The sequence below is a fragment of the Octodon degus genome, unplaced genomic scaffold, assembly GCF_000260255.1.
Source record: "Octodon degus isolate 3935 unplaced genomic scaffold, OctDeg1.0 scaffold00011, whole genome shotgun sequence".
Taxonomy (NCBI): Eukaryota; Metazoa; Chordata; class Mammalia; order Rodentia; family Octodontidae; genus Octodon; species Octodon degus.
Window position 1 is genome coordinate 10,696,448 of NW_004524587.1, and position 17,095 is coordinate 10,713,542.

The window sequence follows — 17,095 nt, forward strand, 5'->3', positions numbered from 1 at the left end:
GGCCCCCGTGAAATAACTCAACAGCAGAATAACGAAGAAGAGAAGAGGCCAAATACTAAAGTGGGGACAATAATCTCGGGCTCTGAGGACAGAGGAGGGTCTGTGGGTGCCTGTCCCCACTCTGCCCCTGGGGATTCTCGCACAGGGATATGTGGCAGAGACACACGGGACAGGCAGAAGCTGCAAAGTAAATACTTACATTTTAACCAGAACAGTCATGTGAAAACACAGGAAAGGACAGTCTTGAAGTGACCTGTAAGTGACAGAAATTATCCTGGTCCTCATCAGTACTTTCCTGAAGAGACAATTCGAACCGGCTGTCAGGAGGACACATTGACAGAAGAGGAAACTTCAACTAACCCAGCGGGGAGGGAAATTCCTAAACCGCAGTGTGTCCTGCCCTGGGAGTGCAGCAGCTTCACTTTTGTGGAGCAGGGAGCCACAGCGAAGGCAGGAGCTGGTGCGCAGTAGGTTCGCAAGGGTCAAGAGGAACAGGGTCCCTCCAGCAGGAAATGAAGCAGATGGAGGACCCGGCAGCACACAGCACAGAGATTAGGAAAGTGCTACTCTGGCAGAAGGAGGTGGGCCATGAATTAATCATAGGTACCCAGAAAACCAGGGAAAACAAAAGTTGTACAAGAAGGTAAATGAAATTATAGAACTCTACATGGCTCAGCTGTGATTAATATTTATAGAGTTATAATAATGAAAACACTGAATACTAATATAGCCCCAAATTATTAGAAGACGGAGAGGGAAAGAGAGTATGGAGGGGGTTGGGAAGCGTGGGGGAGGCAGAGGCATGCATGAGGTGCAGGGTCTGTTGGTGTATTAGGGATGGAGAGTTTCCATTATGCTCATGAGGTACATAAGTGCATATGGGTACTTGGGGCCACAGGGCCGGTGTATCTGGGGTATGCGCATGGCAGATGGGTATATGTGAAGTATCTGTGGGGTGTGCACGTGTGGAGTGCGCATGGGTGCTACGCCTGCTGCTTGGGAGATACGGGATTAAGATACAGGCGGCGAGGGGGACGGTGCGCTGCATGCTATGGAGTATGTTTGCAGGGGGTGCTGCGTGTGGGGAGGGAGGAAGTGTTGGCACAAGGGTAAGGGTGTGTGTGTGTGTGTGTGTGTGTGTGTGTGTGTGTGAGTGACCTGGGCATGGGCCTGTGTGAGGGGTGGAGGGAGAGCTTCCAGAAGAGTGTGCTCGTGAAGCCCTCGTCTTCTGGGTTGGGAGGCCACGAGACATCTAAAACTCAAAAGTAATCAAGAAAGAGGTGCAGAAGCTGTTGAGAAATAAGAAAGTAAGTCACGATAGATGTATCTCAAAGCGCTGAAGAATGAGACGAAGGCAAAGTTACGCCCTTCTTTATACGATTCATAAACACGTCTTACCTCTGGAGATCACAAAATGTACAGTTTGGTAGCATTATGATGCAAACCTCCCCCAGCCACAGGACCTCAACAGCTGCGAACGTGCTGCAGGGACGGAACGGAGGGCTGGGGCCTCCAGGCCCAACTCCCAGGGCAGGAGACACCGTGCAAGAAGGAAAACAAGGTCTGCCGGCGAGGGTCCTGACTCAGGGCCCCAAGTGGGGGACCAGCAAGATGCCTGGGGAGCTGACTGCGGGCATCTGGCCACACCTGGAGGTCACGGCTTCCAGAGGCTGGGCACTGAGGACCAGGCCTGATGCCCAGGGTCACTAGCATGGGTCAGGCTGAAGAGCAGAGTCTGGAATGGCCATGGACAACTGTCAAGGGGAAGAGGAGAGAGACAAGCACGAGCAGCCAGGGGAAAAGAGCTTCCAGAAGGGACTAGAAAGCCCTTGCAAACTCTACAGGAAGAAAGTGCGATGGCCAGCACACAGCCCCTGAGCTGGGTAGGTCCCAGACCCCTGGTACCTTTCTTGGAGTGGTTCGGGGACAGCAGAACACAGTTGGCTGGGGGTGGCCTAGAGACGAGTGAAGCAGACCATTCTTCAGGGGGAATCGAGGAGAGAGGCGGGGCTTTCACTCTGTTTTTAATGTGGTAAGTAACTGTCTTATGCTTGCTTCCAAGTTAAGAGAAGGGACCCCAAGACTGCAAAGAAAAGAAGAGGTGATCCTATCAAAGAGCTCCAAATGGGAACAAAAAAGGAGCAAGGGACAAAAGGTGACCACAGTTGAGATGGCAGAAGGGAAGGGAGAAACTAGGCGAGTTCCACCAGAAAAATCCAGATTTTGTGGGAAGCAAGAAGCCTGGGCTCACAGAATGACAAGAACCTCTCTCAGGTGCAATTAAGATTTTTATAAGGAGCTCTAGGTTTGATCCTCCCTGAAGTCCACTTTCACAGGCCAGATGTGGAGCCCACAAACTGTCTCCTCTTAATACTAAACAAGGCAGGCAATTCAGACTCTGCTGGATCAAAATGCACAACAGTGGAATCCAGAGTATGTACTGGAAGCATCCAAAGGTAGGAGACCAAAGTTCTCCTGTGGTCTCTTCTGGGTAGTGGCTTCGGCCTTCCTTACGGCTGAGCACAACCCTGAAGTAGAGTAGCACTAAGCTGCTTCAAAAACAAAATGAAAGGCACCACGACCTTCAGAACACAATGGCCACCTAGGAGGCCAGTGGCAGGCATGGCTTCCTCCACCAGAAGCCCTTCGGAGGCCTCGTGGAGACCAGCACCCTCGCCCGCTCTGGCCCACCATGCCCACGGACACCTCACCTGGGTCAGTGGAGGGACACTTTCGGATGGTGAAGATCTGCCCCAGGTCCTCGTCCTCTTCCGGAAGGCCTTTCTGCAGCCGCTGCAGCTTGCGCAGGCTCTCACTGCGCTGGTGCTTCATGGAGCGCACGTGCTGGATGAGGTTGAGCTTGGCCTTGGTGGAGTAGTTGCACAGGACACAGTGGTAGTAGCAGCTCTCGCCCTCCACGCCGCTCTCATGCTGCTGCAGGTGCTGCAGGGACAAAGGAGAGGGACACACCCTGCGTCAGCCACTGGAAGCCCACCACTGCCACGAACCCACCCTGACTGGTGGTGGAAAGAGGCAGGCAGGCAGGACACCAGGGGACATGCTTCAACAACTAAAAGTGATGGCAACAAGTAATAAGGTCCCTTGCAGGGGTGTGTTTCCCCAAACCCCTTCTCTAGCAGCTCTTCAAAGACAAGGCACAAGTTACTTACATTTTTGTCTCCCCCTAAAGGTCCATTCCTAGGTGCCTTCCCCAAGTACTGGTAACACTGCTCAGGGATGGAGTCCTCCCAGTATCACAATTATTAAAGATTTCTTTCACTTGCCAAAGTGTCCTGCTTTGCCTAGATTGGGGGTCAGCAAACTACAACCTTTCTGCCAAATCCAACCCACTGCCTGGTACCGTAAATAAAGTTTTACTGGAACACAGCCACATCCATTGATTTAAGTACAATGTATGGCTGCTTTGGAGGCACCAGAGTTGAACAGCTATGACAGAGATGGTGTGGCCCGCAGAGCCTAAAATTTTCTCCAGTCCCTTACAGACGAAGTCAGCCAACCCTGCTTTGGTGACCTCACCTGTGCAGCAAGCACCCCGGGTCTGCAACACAGAGCCAAAGCTACCATCTAGCCCTGCCACATGAAGGACAGCTCAATGTTTTGTGTTTATATTTACAGTCTACTGGGAGAATCTAAAGTCAGACTTTCCTGCGGACTAAAACGTGCCAGACACATTGCTCCCGACTAGGTCCCTATCGATGGCTTGCAGTCACCTGGCCCAGCACTGGTCAACATCACGGGTCATCTGGTGTATCACATGGTCACAATGACACTCTGTGTGTGCAACACACACAATGCCAGGTCTGGAGTACACAAGCCCAAGAGCCAGCAAGAAGTGGGCACACACACACCCACGGGATTAAAGCTTAAGATGTGAGAAAGGTCGCTGTCACAGAAAGTCAGCCGACCCCAGACTTCTGTGCTTAAGAGAATTAAAGATCACCCAAAAGGCAAGCTGACAACATTTTGGAGCCTCTCAGGAATGTGATGGATGCTGGCACCATGGCTTCTAACAGTCAGAGAAGTGACACACTCCGTCTTCCACATGACCCAGGGTAGGGGAAGGAGCTTTTCGACTGGCTGTGCATGAAACAGGGAAAAGCCACAAGCCCTAAATGACAGAGCCAGAGTGACAAGCCAGTGGGAAAGGCGAAGTAGAAGCCGGGGCTTCCCTCCCCATGCCAAGTACCCAAAATGCTCCTGGAGGAAGGAACTCGGATGATGTGCGATCTTATCCTTCCCCCTTTTCCCTTACCACCCAGCCTCAACTCCAGTCACCCAAGTGTGGCCTGAGGAGTGATCCAAGTATGGAGAGAGTCCCTCACCTCCTTTCTGACCCACAGAGGACCCGTTCGCTGCTCATGCTTAACACAGGGTTTCAGCTGCTGCCAGGATATCTCCCCTGCCCAGGCTCTCATGCTGGGAAGCCAGAGCAGTTGGATTGTCCTGCACTTCCAGCAAGACTGTCCTTGGAAGTCCTTCCTAGCAGATGACACTGTTCTGAGATTCACACACTCACATGCTTACATCCAACCTGCACTCACAGAGCCTGAGAACCCAAGAGTACATGTACCCTTGTTGGCAGAAGCAGCAGGAATATCCCAATTAGGTGCCACAGCAATTCGCAGGGAGTATAGGGCCTTCAAACTGGCTAACACGCTCCACAAGAAACTGTGCCCACCTCAAGTGTGGATGCGAAATGCTTCACAGGCACCAAGGGAGAACAATCCCGGTCACCTTGATGGGTGAGTCAGTACCCACAAGTGCTTGGAACCACACAGAAGAAATCCTTACAAGTAACAACTATCCTAGAAGGGTTTCACAACCAGAAACCCTTCACACTGAGACCCCGAACTTAAACGTTAGAGAAGCTGCAACTGACAATGAAATGTTATTTTTCTTGAAATAAATTTGAGCTTTTTAAATGGTTTGTCTTTAGCATTCCTTGTCAGAGACAAGACTCCCTACGGAAGACTTGGGGAGGATGACGTTCACCAATACACTGTGTTCTAAGGCCGCACCCTGGGAGGAGGGGGTTCTGCCAAGGCGAAAGGGAGGGAAAGATCAAGGCTGCCCCAGGACATGTCCCTCTGCTTCTCCACAAGGCGGTGCAAGGGAAAAAGCCCCACAGGACAATTCTTTGGTCCTGGGAAGCAGGTTCTCATCTGGGATGAGGGACAGGAGAGATGCCGGAGCTGGGAATTGTTGTTCTGGGCCTCTGAATGAATGTTCTGGGCCTCCAAAAGAATAAATGTATTGAAGTTTCTATTGAAAGGAGAGAATAAAAGCTAACAGGGAAAATAACCACGAGTCCAAGGCAACAGCTCCCTTATCGCAGGAGTTTGGTTTTGTCATAAACTATGAAATCAGAGCAACAATCACTGAGGTCTTACTTCCAAGGCTCCAATACTCCCCCATGAAACAGGATTTCCTTGCAATAAGGCATGGAATTTGAAAAAATAAAATCGCAATATGGATAGGAGAGTTGTATTCCAAATGGCGGGGGTTTCCAATCTCTGAGCCAACAGAGAGGGATAAGGCAGCCAACAAGAAGTGCATGGGAATTGAGATGTCAAATGTCTCTGGTCCTCAAATCCAAAGAAGAGTGGGTGATAGGGCTGTATAAATCCTGGATTGAAATGAACATACTGGGGCCGGGGAGATGGCTCAGTGGAATAAGTGCTTCTCAGGCAAGCACAAGGGCCTGAGTTCAATCCCCGGTTCCACATTAAAAAAAAAAAGAAAAGAAAGGAAAAAAAGAACAAGAAATGGACATACTAGGAACTCCTGCTTTTAGTAAAACAAAACAAAAACAAAAACAAAAAAAACTGACATGATGAGAATATTCCCAAATCACTCTACTTTCAAGCTCATATCGGTAAATGCAGTCTCTTACACTGCTGCACATCCTTCTGTCACTTGAGAGCCACTTGAGAAAAAGAAATGGTCATACCCTACAAATCATGGAGAACAGGAAAACACAACCATGTTCTCTATTGCTGATGTTGGTACAGGGAACAATTAAGATCATCACTTAGCAACTTACAGGGAAGCTTAATTCAAACTTCTAAGCTTGTTCTACCCTCCAACTTCATTCTCCTAGGCACTAAAAAAATTCCAGAATAAACTCTATCCAGGTTTCTAAGAAATTACTTGCTTTAGAAAGATTACAGCTCACCCCAAATCTGTACTTACAACCTGAGTCTACAGACGCTTTTTTATGTGGGATAATTCCTACTCTTGATACTCCTTGGAAGTCCAAGCTGAAGCAGCCTCAGACAGCAGCAGGGGCCTGAGCTCTGTGTCCCCAACCCTGAGGAGGTGGATCCCTTGACCCTGCTGGCCAGTCCTGTCTCCCACCTGCATGGCACAGGCCACTCCGCTCACCAGAACCCAGCCCTGAGAGCTGCCTAACATGAAGCCGCAGCAGGGGCTGGACAGGCAGGGGAGGATGCCACAGGCAAGTCAGATAGCCAAGGGCACGGCACGCCTTCCTTACAGAAGAGCAGAGATGTTTTCATCTGGAGAAGGAGGGAGAATAATTTCTTCCTGACCCAGCTAATTAGAATACCCTCAATTGGGATCACAATGTATTTAATTAAATTCACTGTAATATATGAAGAATCCACCAAAGCACAAATCCCAGTGGTATACTCAATAACAGAGTTGCCTCCTTTCAGAGTTCTTGCTCTCTTGGCCAGGCAGGAAATTTTTCTCCCACACAAATCCTGAATTCCCTGATGTCCCGCCTCTCTACAAGGCTCTCCCATCCGGGAGGAGGGAGACGCAGGTTCTATTTCACTTTTTTCTCTTTATGTTCGTGATTCTTCCCTCTTTCCTCTGTCAGATTGGCAGTATGGCTAGAAAACAAAACAAAATGTCAACCAGCTGCAGTTAGTTCTGCAGCACACAGTCCCCAGGGGCCCCCAGGAGGCTGGGTCCAGGGCCCACTAGGTGGGATTTGTTTCTGTTCAGTTCTAAGTGTCTACAACACACCAGCCCTTCCATGTGCGCCTGCACCTGTCTCACCCTTCACAGCTAGTTCAGAAGCGCTCGTGGCAGTCAGCTGCAAGATGACCCTCTGAGCTTCTGACAAGGAAACACCTGAGGTTCCACATCTGTCTCTGTGATGTCCCTTCTCCGCCTGGCTTGCAGGGAAGAACCCAGAAAAGGAAAAACCCTTCCTGCAGTCAGAGGCATTCTGACAGCGAGCCTGGCACGTAAAGCGAGGCAAAAAGTGAATTAATAATTAAAACAGAAAGGAAGGAAGAGGGGCCAGGCTGCATGGCTTCATGGGATTCTACCCCATTAATATGTTGGGCTCGTTCACCCCAGCCAAATACTGAAAGTCAAAGAGGGTTCTTGTTAGAAAATAATTCATCGTGAAAATCAAAAAAATGTGTTCCTGTTACTTGTTTCCCAGGAAAACTAACCAACTTCTGTCAGAGAACATCGATTTGTATAAATCTGGAGAGGCCCCAGCTCCCTCCTCCTCCCCAACACTAGGAAACTTCTAACATCTGGTTCTTCATGCATGGAATGCAAATATTGATCAGGTTTTGACACGGCCGCCTCTTTAAAGTTGAAGTGGACAAAGCACACTCTGACATGAGCACACACGCACCTGTGATTCTCAAAAGTCTCTTCCTTGGGGAGTAACACCTGTTCCCGTCAACACACACACACCCAACCTCTCCTAGGCTATCACAGCATAGCCATCTTCTGACAGCAAGTGACAATGGCAAAGTGCTTTGATGTGGGGAGGCAGATTCCTAGAAGTCCCCTCAGTAAATGGGTACCTAGGGCTACCTCAATCACAGGGATATACTGGAAGGTCTCTGAGAAAGCTGTCGTGCTCTGAAGGGCAGCTAGGCAAAGGCAGACAGCATGGCCTGCAATTCTCCTTGGGCCACAAATCCAGAGGTCTCAGAACAGAAGAAGCCACTATCAGGGTGCTCTGCTGGAGGGAAAGCCTGCCAAGTGTAGCATGTCATAGATCTCAGGCTCACTCACTGGGCAGAGGGTACAAAATATTACCAACAAACCTAGTAAGAAAGGGGCCAGGGAAAGATGAAAATTCACAGTCAGCTTGTGAATTCCCCAATATCGCAGGAGGTCTGAGGAAGTCAGGAGTGGGCAGTCTGTCACAATTGTAGGCACACACACACCATTGACCCTGCAGCCCCTACATAACCTTTTATATTTTCCTCTTACAGCCACCTCAGGTGGGCAGTGTTTCCCTCACATCCTTGGAGGAACCCAAGCTCAAAGAGACCATGTGACTGCCCCAAGGTCTCCCAGAGGGCGAAAGCGACAGGACTGGACCCTGGGCTTTGCCTTGAAATCCACTGCTGTGAAACTGTGACAGTGATGAGGCAAAGGCCTTCTGTAACCTGAGACTCCCCAGATCCAGGTATTCACGCTGAATGCCTAAAAAAGAAACCTTTTAGATATAGCAATGCAACCAGGGGTGAGGGCAGTTAATTTTTTAATCAGTGAGGTTGAGTTAGTTTCACATTTAATGTCACATTTTTAAGAAGATGTGTGAAAGGTCAACCTAAATATATATATTTTTTTCTGTTTAATCTTGGCTTTTCATCCACTCATGCCCTTGTCCTTGGCACATGCTAATTTGGTCCTGTTTCACTGTAGGAGTTCTGCAGACACCATAAGATTTAAGCCCGAACCATGGTTTATAAGAAAAAAAAGCCAAAGGAAGTAAAAATGCTCCCTAGATCAATCTGTTTGGGTGGCTCTGCCCTATTTCTGGTTTCTAGGCCAGACTCCTGACACCAACAAGCCACATTCCTTCCTGCTTAGTACCTGAGCTCCAGGGTCAGAGCCGAGACTACCACTTCTATCCGGATGACACTGGCAAACTTACAACACTGGTGACCCTGAGCCACACACTAAATCCTAGAAGGAAAATAATAGTCTAAGTCCGAAACCTTCTCTAGCCTGAACCTGCCTTGGCTCTGGATCTATTCTGCAAAAATACAAATATGGGCCCGTGGGGACTGTCAAACCTTTAGCATAACAGATTTCACATCTCTGTGTTAGGAAAACCCTGGTAAGAAGCGTGGAGTCACTGTCTGCCTGTGGGGAAGAGGTTTCTCAGGTATGTACAGGTCCTCCCTGGGGCCACACATAAAGAGGGCAGGTTTCTGCCAATGGGGATGAGTCACAGAGCTCAAAGCCCCATGTGCTGTGCGGGTGGACAAGGCTAATATGGAGCGGACCGCCCTCCAGAAGCAACCTGAAGCTCCCAGGACCTGAAATGACCCACTTCACCAGGACAGTGACAGTGACTTTCTCCATTCACTGAGATGCATTTCTTCCCTAGCGCTGCTTCCCAGCCCTCACAAATGTAAACCCCTAAACCAAAACAGGTCGTCCTATACATGAGACACTAGCATGTACCCACCCCACTCCATGTCAAGTTGCTGCAATCGTGGTGGCCTAACGTGCTCCCTGGGGGAAGACAGCTGGGCAGAGGACTCTCTGAATCTCACCGGATGCACTGTCTCAGGCGAGTCACACACAGTCCTGGGCCTCAATTTCCTTGTGGGCAAATCTGGGACAGTAACAGAACCTCCAGCACTGCTGGGAAGATTCCAAGGGGCAATTCTCACAAAATTTATAACACAGAACACCAGATACATGGTCATCCTATATCATAAATGAAGCTATTAGTAGTATTACCTTTGCTTTTTTTTTTTTTTTTTTTTCCTAATTAGTAAGCCTACAAGGGTAGGGATGGATCTGAGCCCCCATGAAGGACACTTATTTGACATTTCCTTCCTTATAACCATTTCCCATCCTTCCTAGATCCCAAAAAGAAAGTCATGACTGACAGTAAAGAAAGGTGTTACATAGAAATTAAGACATGGAGGGCTGGTGAAATAGCTCAGCAGATTCAGCGCCTGCATGGGCAAGCTCAGGGACCAGGGTTTGATCCCTGGCACCACATGCCACACTGGCCCCGCTTCTGGGCACAGCTGACCCAGCCACCGAGACCTGGCATGGTGGCACATGCCTGAAATCCCAGTGCTGGGGAGGCTGAAAACAGGAGAATCACTACAAGTCTGAGCTGCATAGTGAGACCCTGTACCAAATACATTAAAAAAATAAAGAAATTAAGACATGAATAGGAAGTACTGAGCACATAGGCCAACTTCTTCCTTACAAAAAACATGCAATTTTAAGTATCTCACCCAAAGTCCTGCTGCTAGCATAGAACCAGTATCCTTAACCTTAATACCACGCTCTTACCACAAAATTAAATGTTTACTGTATTCCCCTGCCCACCGTGGCATGGGGAGATAGACACCAAGGACCACGTTCTATACCACATCTGTCAGTGTCCCAGATGAGGACCACCCAGCCGAGGAGAACCTTCTTGATCCTCCAAATCCACTCTGAAGGATCTGCTTGTTTATATCCAACCCCGTGATGATCCACAGACCAGGGGGGAATGCCCGCCTGGTAGTCCAAGCGTGTGCATTATTTCACCTGTTAAACGCAGATGTTTACACTTGCCCTATCCTTTTTCTGAAAGATAAAAGGCCATTTTTAAAACTGTAAGAGAAACACCTGAAAATTCTTTGAAAGATGTACCCAGGGCTGGAAATACAGCTCAACAGTGTAGCACCTGCCTGGCAAGTGCAAGAGCGCGAGCGCGCGCACACACACACACACACACACACACACACACACACACACACACGGTACCCAAATGTTTGGCTCTGTGAAAGTATCCCTACCCTGGTGAGCCCAGATGTGGTTGTGTCATTCCAAAAGGGGTTCCAATGCCATGTATGGCAATCTCTGATGCAATGGGTGGGCCAGCTTAGTGGGTCTCTAACTTGAGCCCATCTCAGAACCCCACAAGGGAGGTCTTGTTACACCATGTGTTGTCAAGCCCGGAGAGCTCTGATTCCACAGGTCTGGTGAAGCCCAAGAATGTGTATTTTTGTCTTTCTCCTAGGTGAGACTGAGACAGTTTGGTGGCTTGGAAAGCAACTCCATGGAAAAGAGCCGCAAGACAAGTACACGGAGACACCCCTCTAGAGCGAAGAAAGCTCCTAAGACCTAAAACCTCTGCACTTGCCTTTTCCCAAAGAGTATTTCAGATTCCACCAAAGTGCACTGGATAAATCATGCAATGTCTGCACATAAGAATTCACCTCCTTCCTGAAAAAGTCACATGGAAACAGCTGCCCACCGCTGGCCTGCTCCAGATACTTCATAAAAGTCAGCACTGGCTCTATTCTTCTTTGCCTCCCCTTTCACACCTGCAGTCGACCATTTCGCCGGGCTGTGGCAGGAAGCGTGACTCTTGATGGCAGAGCACGAGGCATCGCTTTTCCCCCTTGCTCTACACCTTGCTGGGCACACATGTCCAGATGTCTTATTGAAACGGTGCCTGCGCAAGACTTTCAGCCAAATCCGAGAAAAATGAAATGGTTTTTAAAGTTCCCGCCATGCACTCAAACTTTCTGGTTATTGCTGCAGACAGCATGATTTGGGGTTCCAAGTCAGAGGCTCCTCCTGGCTTCCCATGATTTGCTGACAAATGCCCTCATCACCTTCATTTTGGGAGAAGACAGGGGCAGCCTGTGTGCCAGGGCGCCCACAGGGCTGGTTTGTTCCTCCTAGGCGGTACTTGGTTTTTAAATTTTATTTTATTTCTCCCTTGAAAGAGAAAATGAGAGCGAGAAGGGGCACAGGAGGGAAACCTACTCTCAACAAATGCCTTCTGCAGTGACTGTGCTGGCTATAGCTGACATCTCACTCTTTACCCTTAAACTCCATGGGGTTTGCCCAGAGTTGGAGAGGACAGTCACATCTGTGGGAGGGGGACAAGGGACCAACAGGGGTCCAAAGGGAAAAGTGCTTCTTTGAGAACACGTGAGCCACGAGGCCAGGACGCTGCCGTCTGTGGGGCGGGCAGCCACATGGCGAGAGGAACGCGGCTTCGCAAAGGATGACATGGCTCCTTTCTCAGCTGCGCTTTCGGGCGCCCCCCATAAATAACCCAGACAAACACCCTGTGCATGGAGTTTTGCTCTCCTTCCCCCCCTTTTTAAGTCTCATTAAAAGCCGATATTGTTCGGCCTCAAGATGGAGAGCTCAGCATGGATTTTACTGAACGTTAAATCAACCAGCAAGCGCAGCCAGCAAACTCTGTGGCACTTTAACTTTAAATAATGCAATAATTATTGAATTTCCTTTTTATAACTGAAGTGCTGGAATGTAAACAATGGGGCTGTAATTGCAGGAAGGGGGATCAATAGAGGCAATCGTTTTCAGCCATGTTAATTGTAAATACAATTGCTCCAAGATGTCAGCCTTGTTCTTCTTGCTCCCAGAATCATCCTAACGGATGACAGAGTCCAACTTTCCCATTACAGCTGTTCGTTCCTTTAAGAGGTTCTCAATCAGGTCTGATCAATCTGTCAAGATAATGCATGGAGTAAGTAAGACTCTTCCAAACACAGGCTCCCAATCAATAGCCCGGACCAGCTTAATGAGGTGGGGCTAAGGCCCAGAGGGAGGTAACAGCCCCAGCTTGGGTCTAGGTTTGGCAGGCTGGCTTCCTCGCATGGCCCTGATAAACAGATCAGCGCTTAATGAGGACATTAGTTATGCATGCTTCAGCAAGCAGTAAGGCACCCATCCCTTGGGACAGACGGACAGAAAACAAAATAGATTAACAGAAAACAATATGGTGCCAAATTAGGTCTAACTGAAGATGTTTCCCTCATTCTCCTGCTTGCCTTAATTGTCCGGCAGAGTGGAGGACATCCATTAATCATTCCCATGGCCATGGGCACAAAGACCAGGAGCATCCTGGGGCTGGGGACTCTCTGGGTGCCCCTGGCTTCCTCAGGCTGTCTCTGAAACTTAGCAACCTTATTTCCAGATCACATTGAGGGTGCAAGGCTTCTCACAGAAGGGCCCGAGCAGAAACTAGTGGGATGGAGGACAAGGCTGATCCCTTTTGAGGTCCAGACAGGTCAGCTGGCTACTGAAGCTGGGCATGAACCCAGGGCTCCACCTTGAGGCTGAGGGGAGCCAAGGGTCAGGGCCCAGCCCGCTGCAATGTGCACAGGCACTAGATGGGTCTGAATCCTTGTGGGGATAACAGGAAGGCTCCCCTCCCTTAGGGCCACCTTGCATCTTTACACTTGTTCCTGCTCTGGTGGAAGCTGGGAAAGGAGTGTGCTGCCCAAGTCCTGGAGCCACACTAAAGGACAGGGTAACAAGAACCCCAAGTTCCTATTCCAGGGATGTTTAACTTACACTGGAGCTTTTCAAAGGCCAGCCAGTACCACCAGCACCACCAGTCCCAGGATGCCTTATCATCCAAGTCCCCAGGCCCTGCCCAGTGTGGTAGAAACTAGGGTGGAGCCCAGAAATTCAGGTTCCAAAAAGTCTTCCAGGTGGTTGTGATAAGCTCACCCAGTGACCACTGTCCTAGCCGAACAGCAGCCAAAGCAGGCTTCCAGAGGGGGTGGTCTTCTGGGATGTTAGAGAGTTGCCCAGTTGCTTCCTTCTCAAGCCAAAATAGTTCAGTGTCCAGGATCTATCTGGAAAACTGCATTTTCACTGAAGTTTGGCTCAGAGGAGGAACCATCTATGATAGCCTACCGCCAACCGCTGCAGGGTGCAAACTCAAAGCGTATGGAGGCCCATGAGAAAATTCCATTTTATTAACTGGGAAAGACCGAGTGAGTCAGATTACCAAATTCCGAAAGTCATCAACTTCCCATTGTGACTGAAGTGAAGTGACAAGAGCTGAGTCTGAAGCTGGTTCTGGGGAAGAAACTAAATTTGCAGCTAGAATGGTCAGACCCCCCACTGGTCAAAGGCGCGGCCCCCCCAGACCTTCTCGGCTCTCCCCCGCAGCCCTCCAGAAGCAGCCTCCTGACTGAACTGATGACCTGAGACTGAGAACCAGCCCGCTCCCCGCCACACCACGTGCAGCTCCTCCCAGAATGGGACCAGGTGGTGTCCTTTTACCCTCGGTACCTAGCAGAGCTCCTGGGCCACAGCAGGTACTTAAAAACCACTGGCTGAGGCTCTGAACAAATGGAGAAGGTCCTCTCTTGCTCTGTTTTATGCCTGGTCACTAGCCTGCTGTCCACAACCCATCTAATCCAGTCCAAAGCCACTTCCATCTTGGACTGTGGTGCTCCCATTGAGGGTCACAGGCACTGGCCCACCGCCCTCAGCCTCAGGGCCCCTTCCTGCTTGGACTCCTCTGGCTTGTGCGGACATCATTCCCGAGGCAGGCTGACAGCACCTACACCCAGAAGCTCCCCCATCACATCTGACCTAAAACTGTCCCCGTATCCCAGTCCCTCGGCACAAAGTGACCCCTGTCAGTGCCCAGCAAAATCATCCCTTGGTGCCCATGCGTCACATGGCTTCCACACAGGCTGACTGGGGTGGGAGGCTGGCAAGTGAAGACAGTGCATACATTCCCCAGCACCTACTCTTGCTCAAGTCAGATTTTATGACAGGAGAACCTTGCTAGGAATGTCTGTACTTGGTGGCATTTTTTAGTATATGGATCACAAGAGTTTCTCTCCCTCTGTCCAAATGAGCTGAAGTGTTCCCTGGCCAGAGGACAACTTAGTGATCATCAATCATCCATCCTTTCACTTTGTTCTGATTTAGTGTCGTGTGAGACAGTCCAGGCTGGGCTTGAACTTGTGATCCTCTTGCCTCGGCCTCTTGAGTGCTGGGATCATGGGCATGCATATTACCACACTTAGTTACTCTTCCACTTCTTCCGTTAAAAGCTTTGCTTTTTATCTAGGTTTCATACCATGCTCTTTGGTTAACAGTTGACAAGCAACTGCAAAACACTGAAAATAGCCGATACATCTGGCTAGCCACTGAAAACATCTAGAACAGGAGAACATCAAACAACAGGAAGAGAAGGCAGCCTCCGTCCCTCCATGCTGACAGCTGTCTCAAAGGGGCATCCACCCAAGCTGTCAGGACACTGGCTGAGGCCACCATACCTTTACAGACAAAAACAGTGTATGTTAATGTCAACCATGAAAGGCCCAGCCAAAGCCAGCAGAAGGTGTGAAAGTGCAGAGAAGAGTGAATGACTAGGGGCCAGGCAGTTCGCCCCGGAATGCATGGACACAAGCTTACTCATTGCCAGCCTTGACAAGGCAGCACGGGGAGGGTGTTTTTGTTTTGTATTTTTGGGTACAGGGTCTCACTACGCAGCGCACACTCGGTGGTGACCCTCCTAATTTCAGCCTGCCCAGTGCCGGGATTACAAGTGTGCAACACCACACCCAGCCTCAGTTGCCTGCTCAGCATACCCAGGGGCAGGGCCGGCGCAGCATGTGGTGCTGGGATCAAACCCCAGTCCCTGCGCTTGCCTAAGCAGGCACTTAGGCCACTGAGCTATCTTGCCAGCCCGTTTTTTATTTTTTTAACATACATATGTCCATTGTGCATGAACAATATTATTTTTTCCCAGAGCTTCCTGTGCTCCTGTCTGACTGCCTGTTGCTGACAACTGCTGTTGCCCGACCTTGGGTTCTCACACTCCCCAAAAAACAGCTGCCAGGGCGACCCACCCTCCTCTGTCCAAATCCCCAGAGCTGCCCGGAAGGGCCCTGCACACCATCATGTGCATCTTCCCCTGCCCAGACTCCACCCAGCCCGGGCCTCCCTGCCTTTCTGCCTGGCGGGCTAAACCCAGTGACGGCGTACCTCTGCCAGACACAACCAAGCAGCCTGTGCCGAAGCCCTTGTTAGTTCTGGTCTCGAGCCACCACTGCAATGGGACTACAGGTTTGGTCAGTTAAAGAATGTTTGTTCTGTTTTTAATTTTGTTGTTGTAACTTTGCTTTTTTAATTTAATTTTATTTATTTATTTAAGAGTGTGTGTGTGTGTGTGTGTGTGTGTGTGTGGCCAGCTCAGCCCACCAGGGGGCGGGGCTGGCTGGCATGTGGTGCTGGGGGTTTAAACCCCCAGTGGTCCCTGTGCTTTGCTAAGCTTGTTCTAAGTAGGTTTTAGACCACTGAGCCATCTCACCAGTCCCTGTAACTTTGTTTTTCTGACACAGGGTCCTACTATGTATTCCAGGCTGGCCTTGGACTTACCTGTGTAGCTCATGCCGGCCTCCAACTCATGGCACCCTTCCTGCCTCAGCCTCCCAAGTGCTGGGATTACGACAGGTAATCCCAGCGACAGGTACCACCACATCAAGCATCTTATTTTTAAATGGTGAAATACAGGGAGGTTTTTCTTCATATAGTGTATGCTAACTAAAATACCCTCTCCTAATAATTCCATTTTTTTCTCTCCTAATAATTCTAAATTCACTGTTCTAATAGGTCAAGGGACACAGGCAAGCCCAGGAGAAGTCTGGGGTGCAAGGGTCATCAATTTCACACCAGACAAACAACAGTCCCAAAACCCACTGATTTCTTCAGTGAAATCCAGATTTCTGAAATCAGAATTTAAATAACTGACAACTAGAACAAGTTTTATTTGAGAAAAATGGTGGTGGGGTTTGAGAAGAAGCAGAGAAAGCTGGGGGAAACACAGGACCAGAGAGAGGACGGCTAAGATTCTGCCAATGGTAAATCAGAGATAGTGATGATACAAGTTACATGTGCCTGCAGATCCTATGTGACAATGAGATTGGGACACACACTTGGCCATGTAGCTTCTTGAGCTATGGTATTAAGGTGCAGTGCCAGGCCCGCGGGTACACACCTAAAATCCTAGCTATGTGGGTGGATGAGGCAGGAGGACTGCAAGTTCAAAGTCAGCCCGAGCCACAGCAAGACCCTGGTTTCAAAATCAAAAGGACAGGAGTGGAGAAGGCCAATGTAGAGTTTGCTCAGGACCCCAGCAACCAGCAGGTAACACTGTTCTGGAGCCTCAAGTCAGGAGCCTGCCCTGCAATTATTAATACAATCCGTAGGGTCGGGGAGATAGCCCAGAGGCTTAAGTGCCTGCCTAGCAAGTGCAAGGTCCTCAGTACGATCCCTGGTAAATAACAATAACAACAACAACAATAATAATAAAATA

General features: G+C 49.5%; 1 protein-coding gene and 1 long non-coding RNA gene across 2 annotated transcripts in view; one reads left to right on the forward strand and one right to left on the reverse strand.

The window, feature by feature from the left end:
* Zfhx3 (zinc finger homeobox 3) overlaps nt 1–17,095 on the reverse strand; it is a 246,422-nt gene that overhangs the window by 93,068 nt on the left and 136,259 nt on the right. Inside the window, exon 4 of the mRNA XM_023709185.1 lies at nt 2,712–2,943. Within this exon, the coding sequence (XP_023564953.1) occupies nt 2,712–2,943 (232 nt within the window). The remainder of the gene's footprint in view (nt 1–2,711; nt 2,944–17,095) is intronic.
* On the forward strand, nt 442–11,404 carry LOC111815075. Its single transcript, XR_002819880.1, has 4 exons — nt 442–581; nt 8,235–8,431; nt 9,079–9,136; nt 11,141–11,404. It is a non-coding gene; the product is annotated as an uncharacterized LOC111815075 (long non-coding RNA).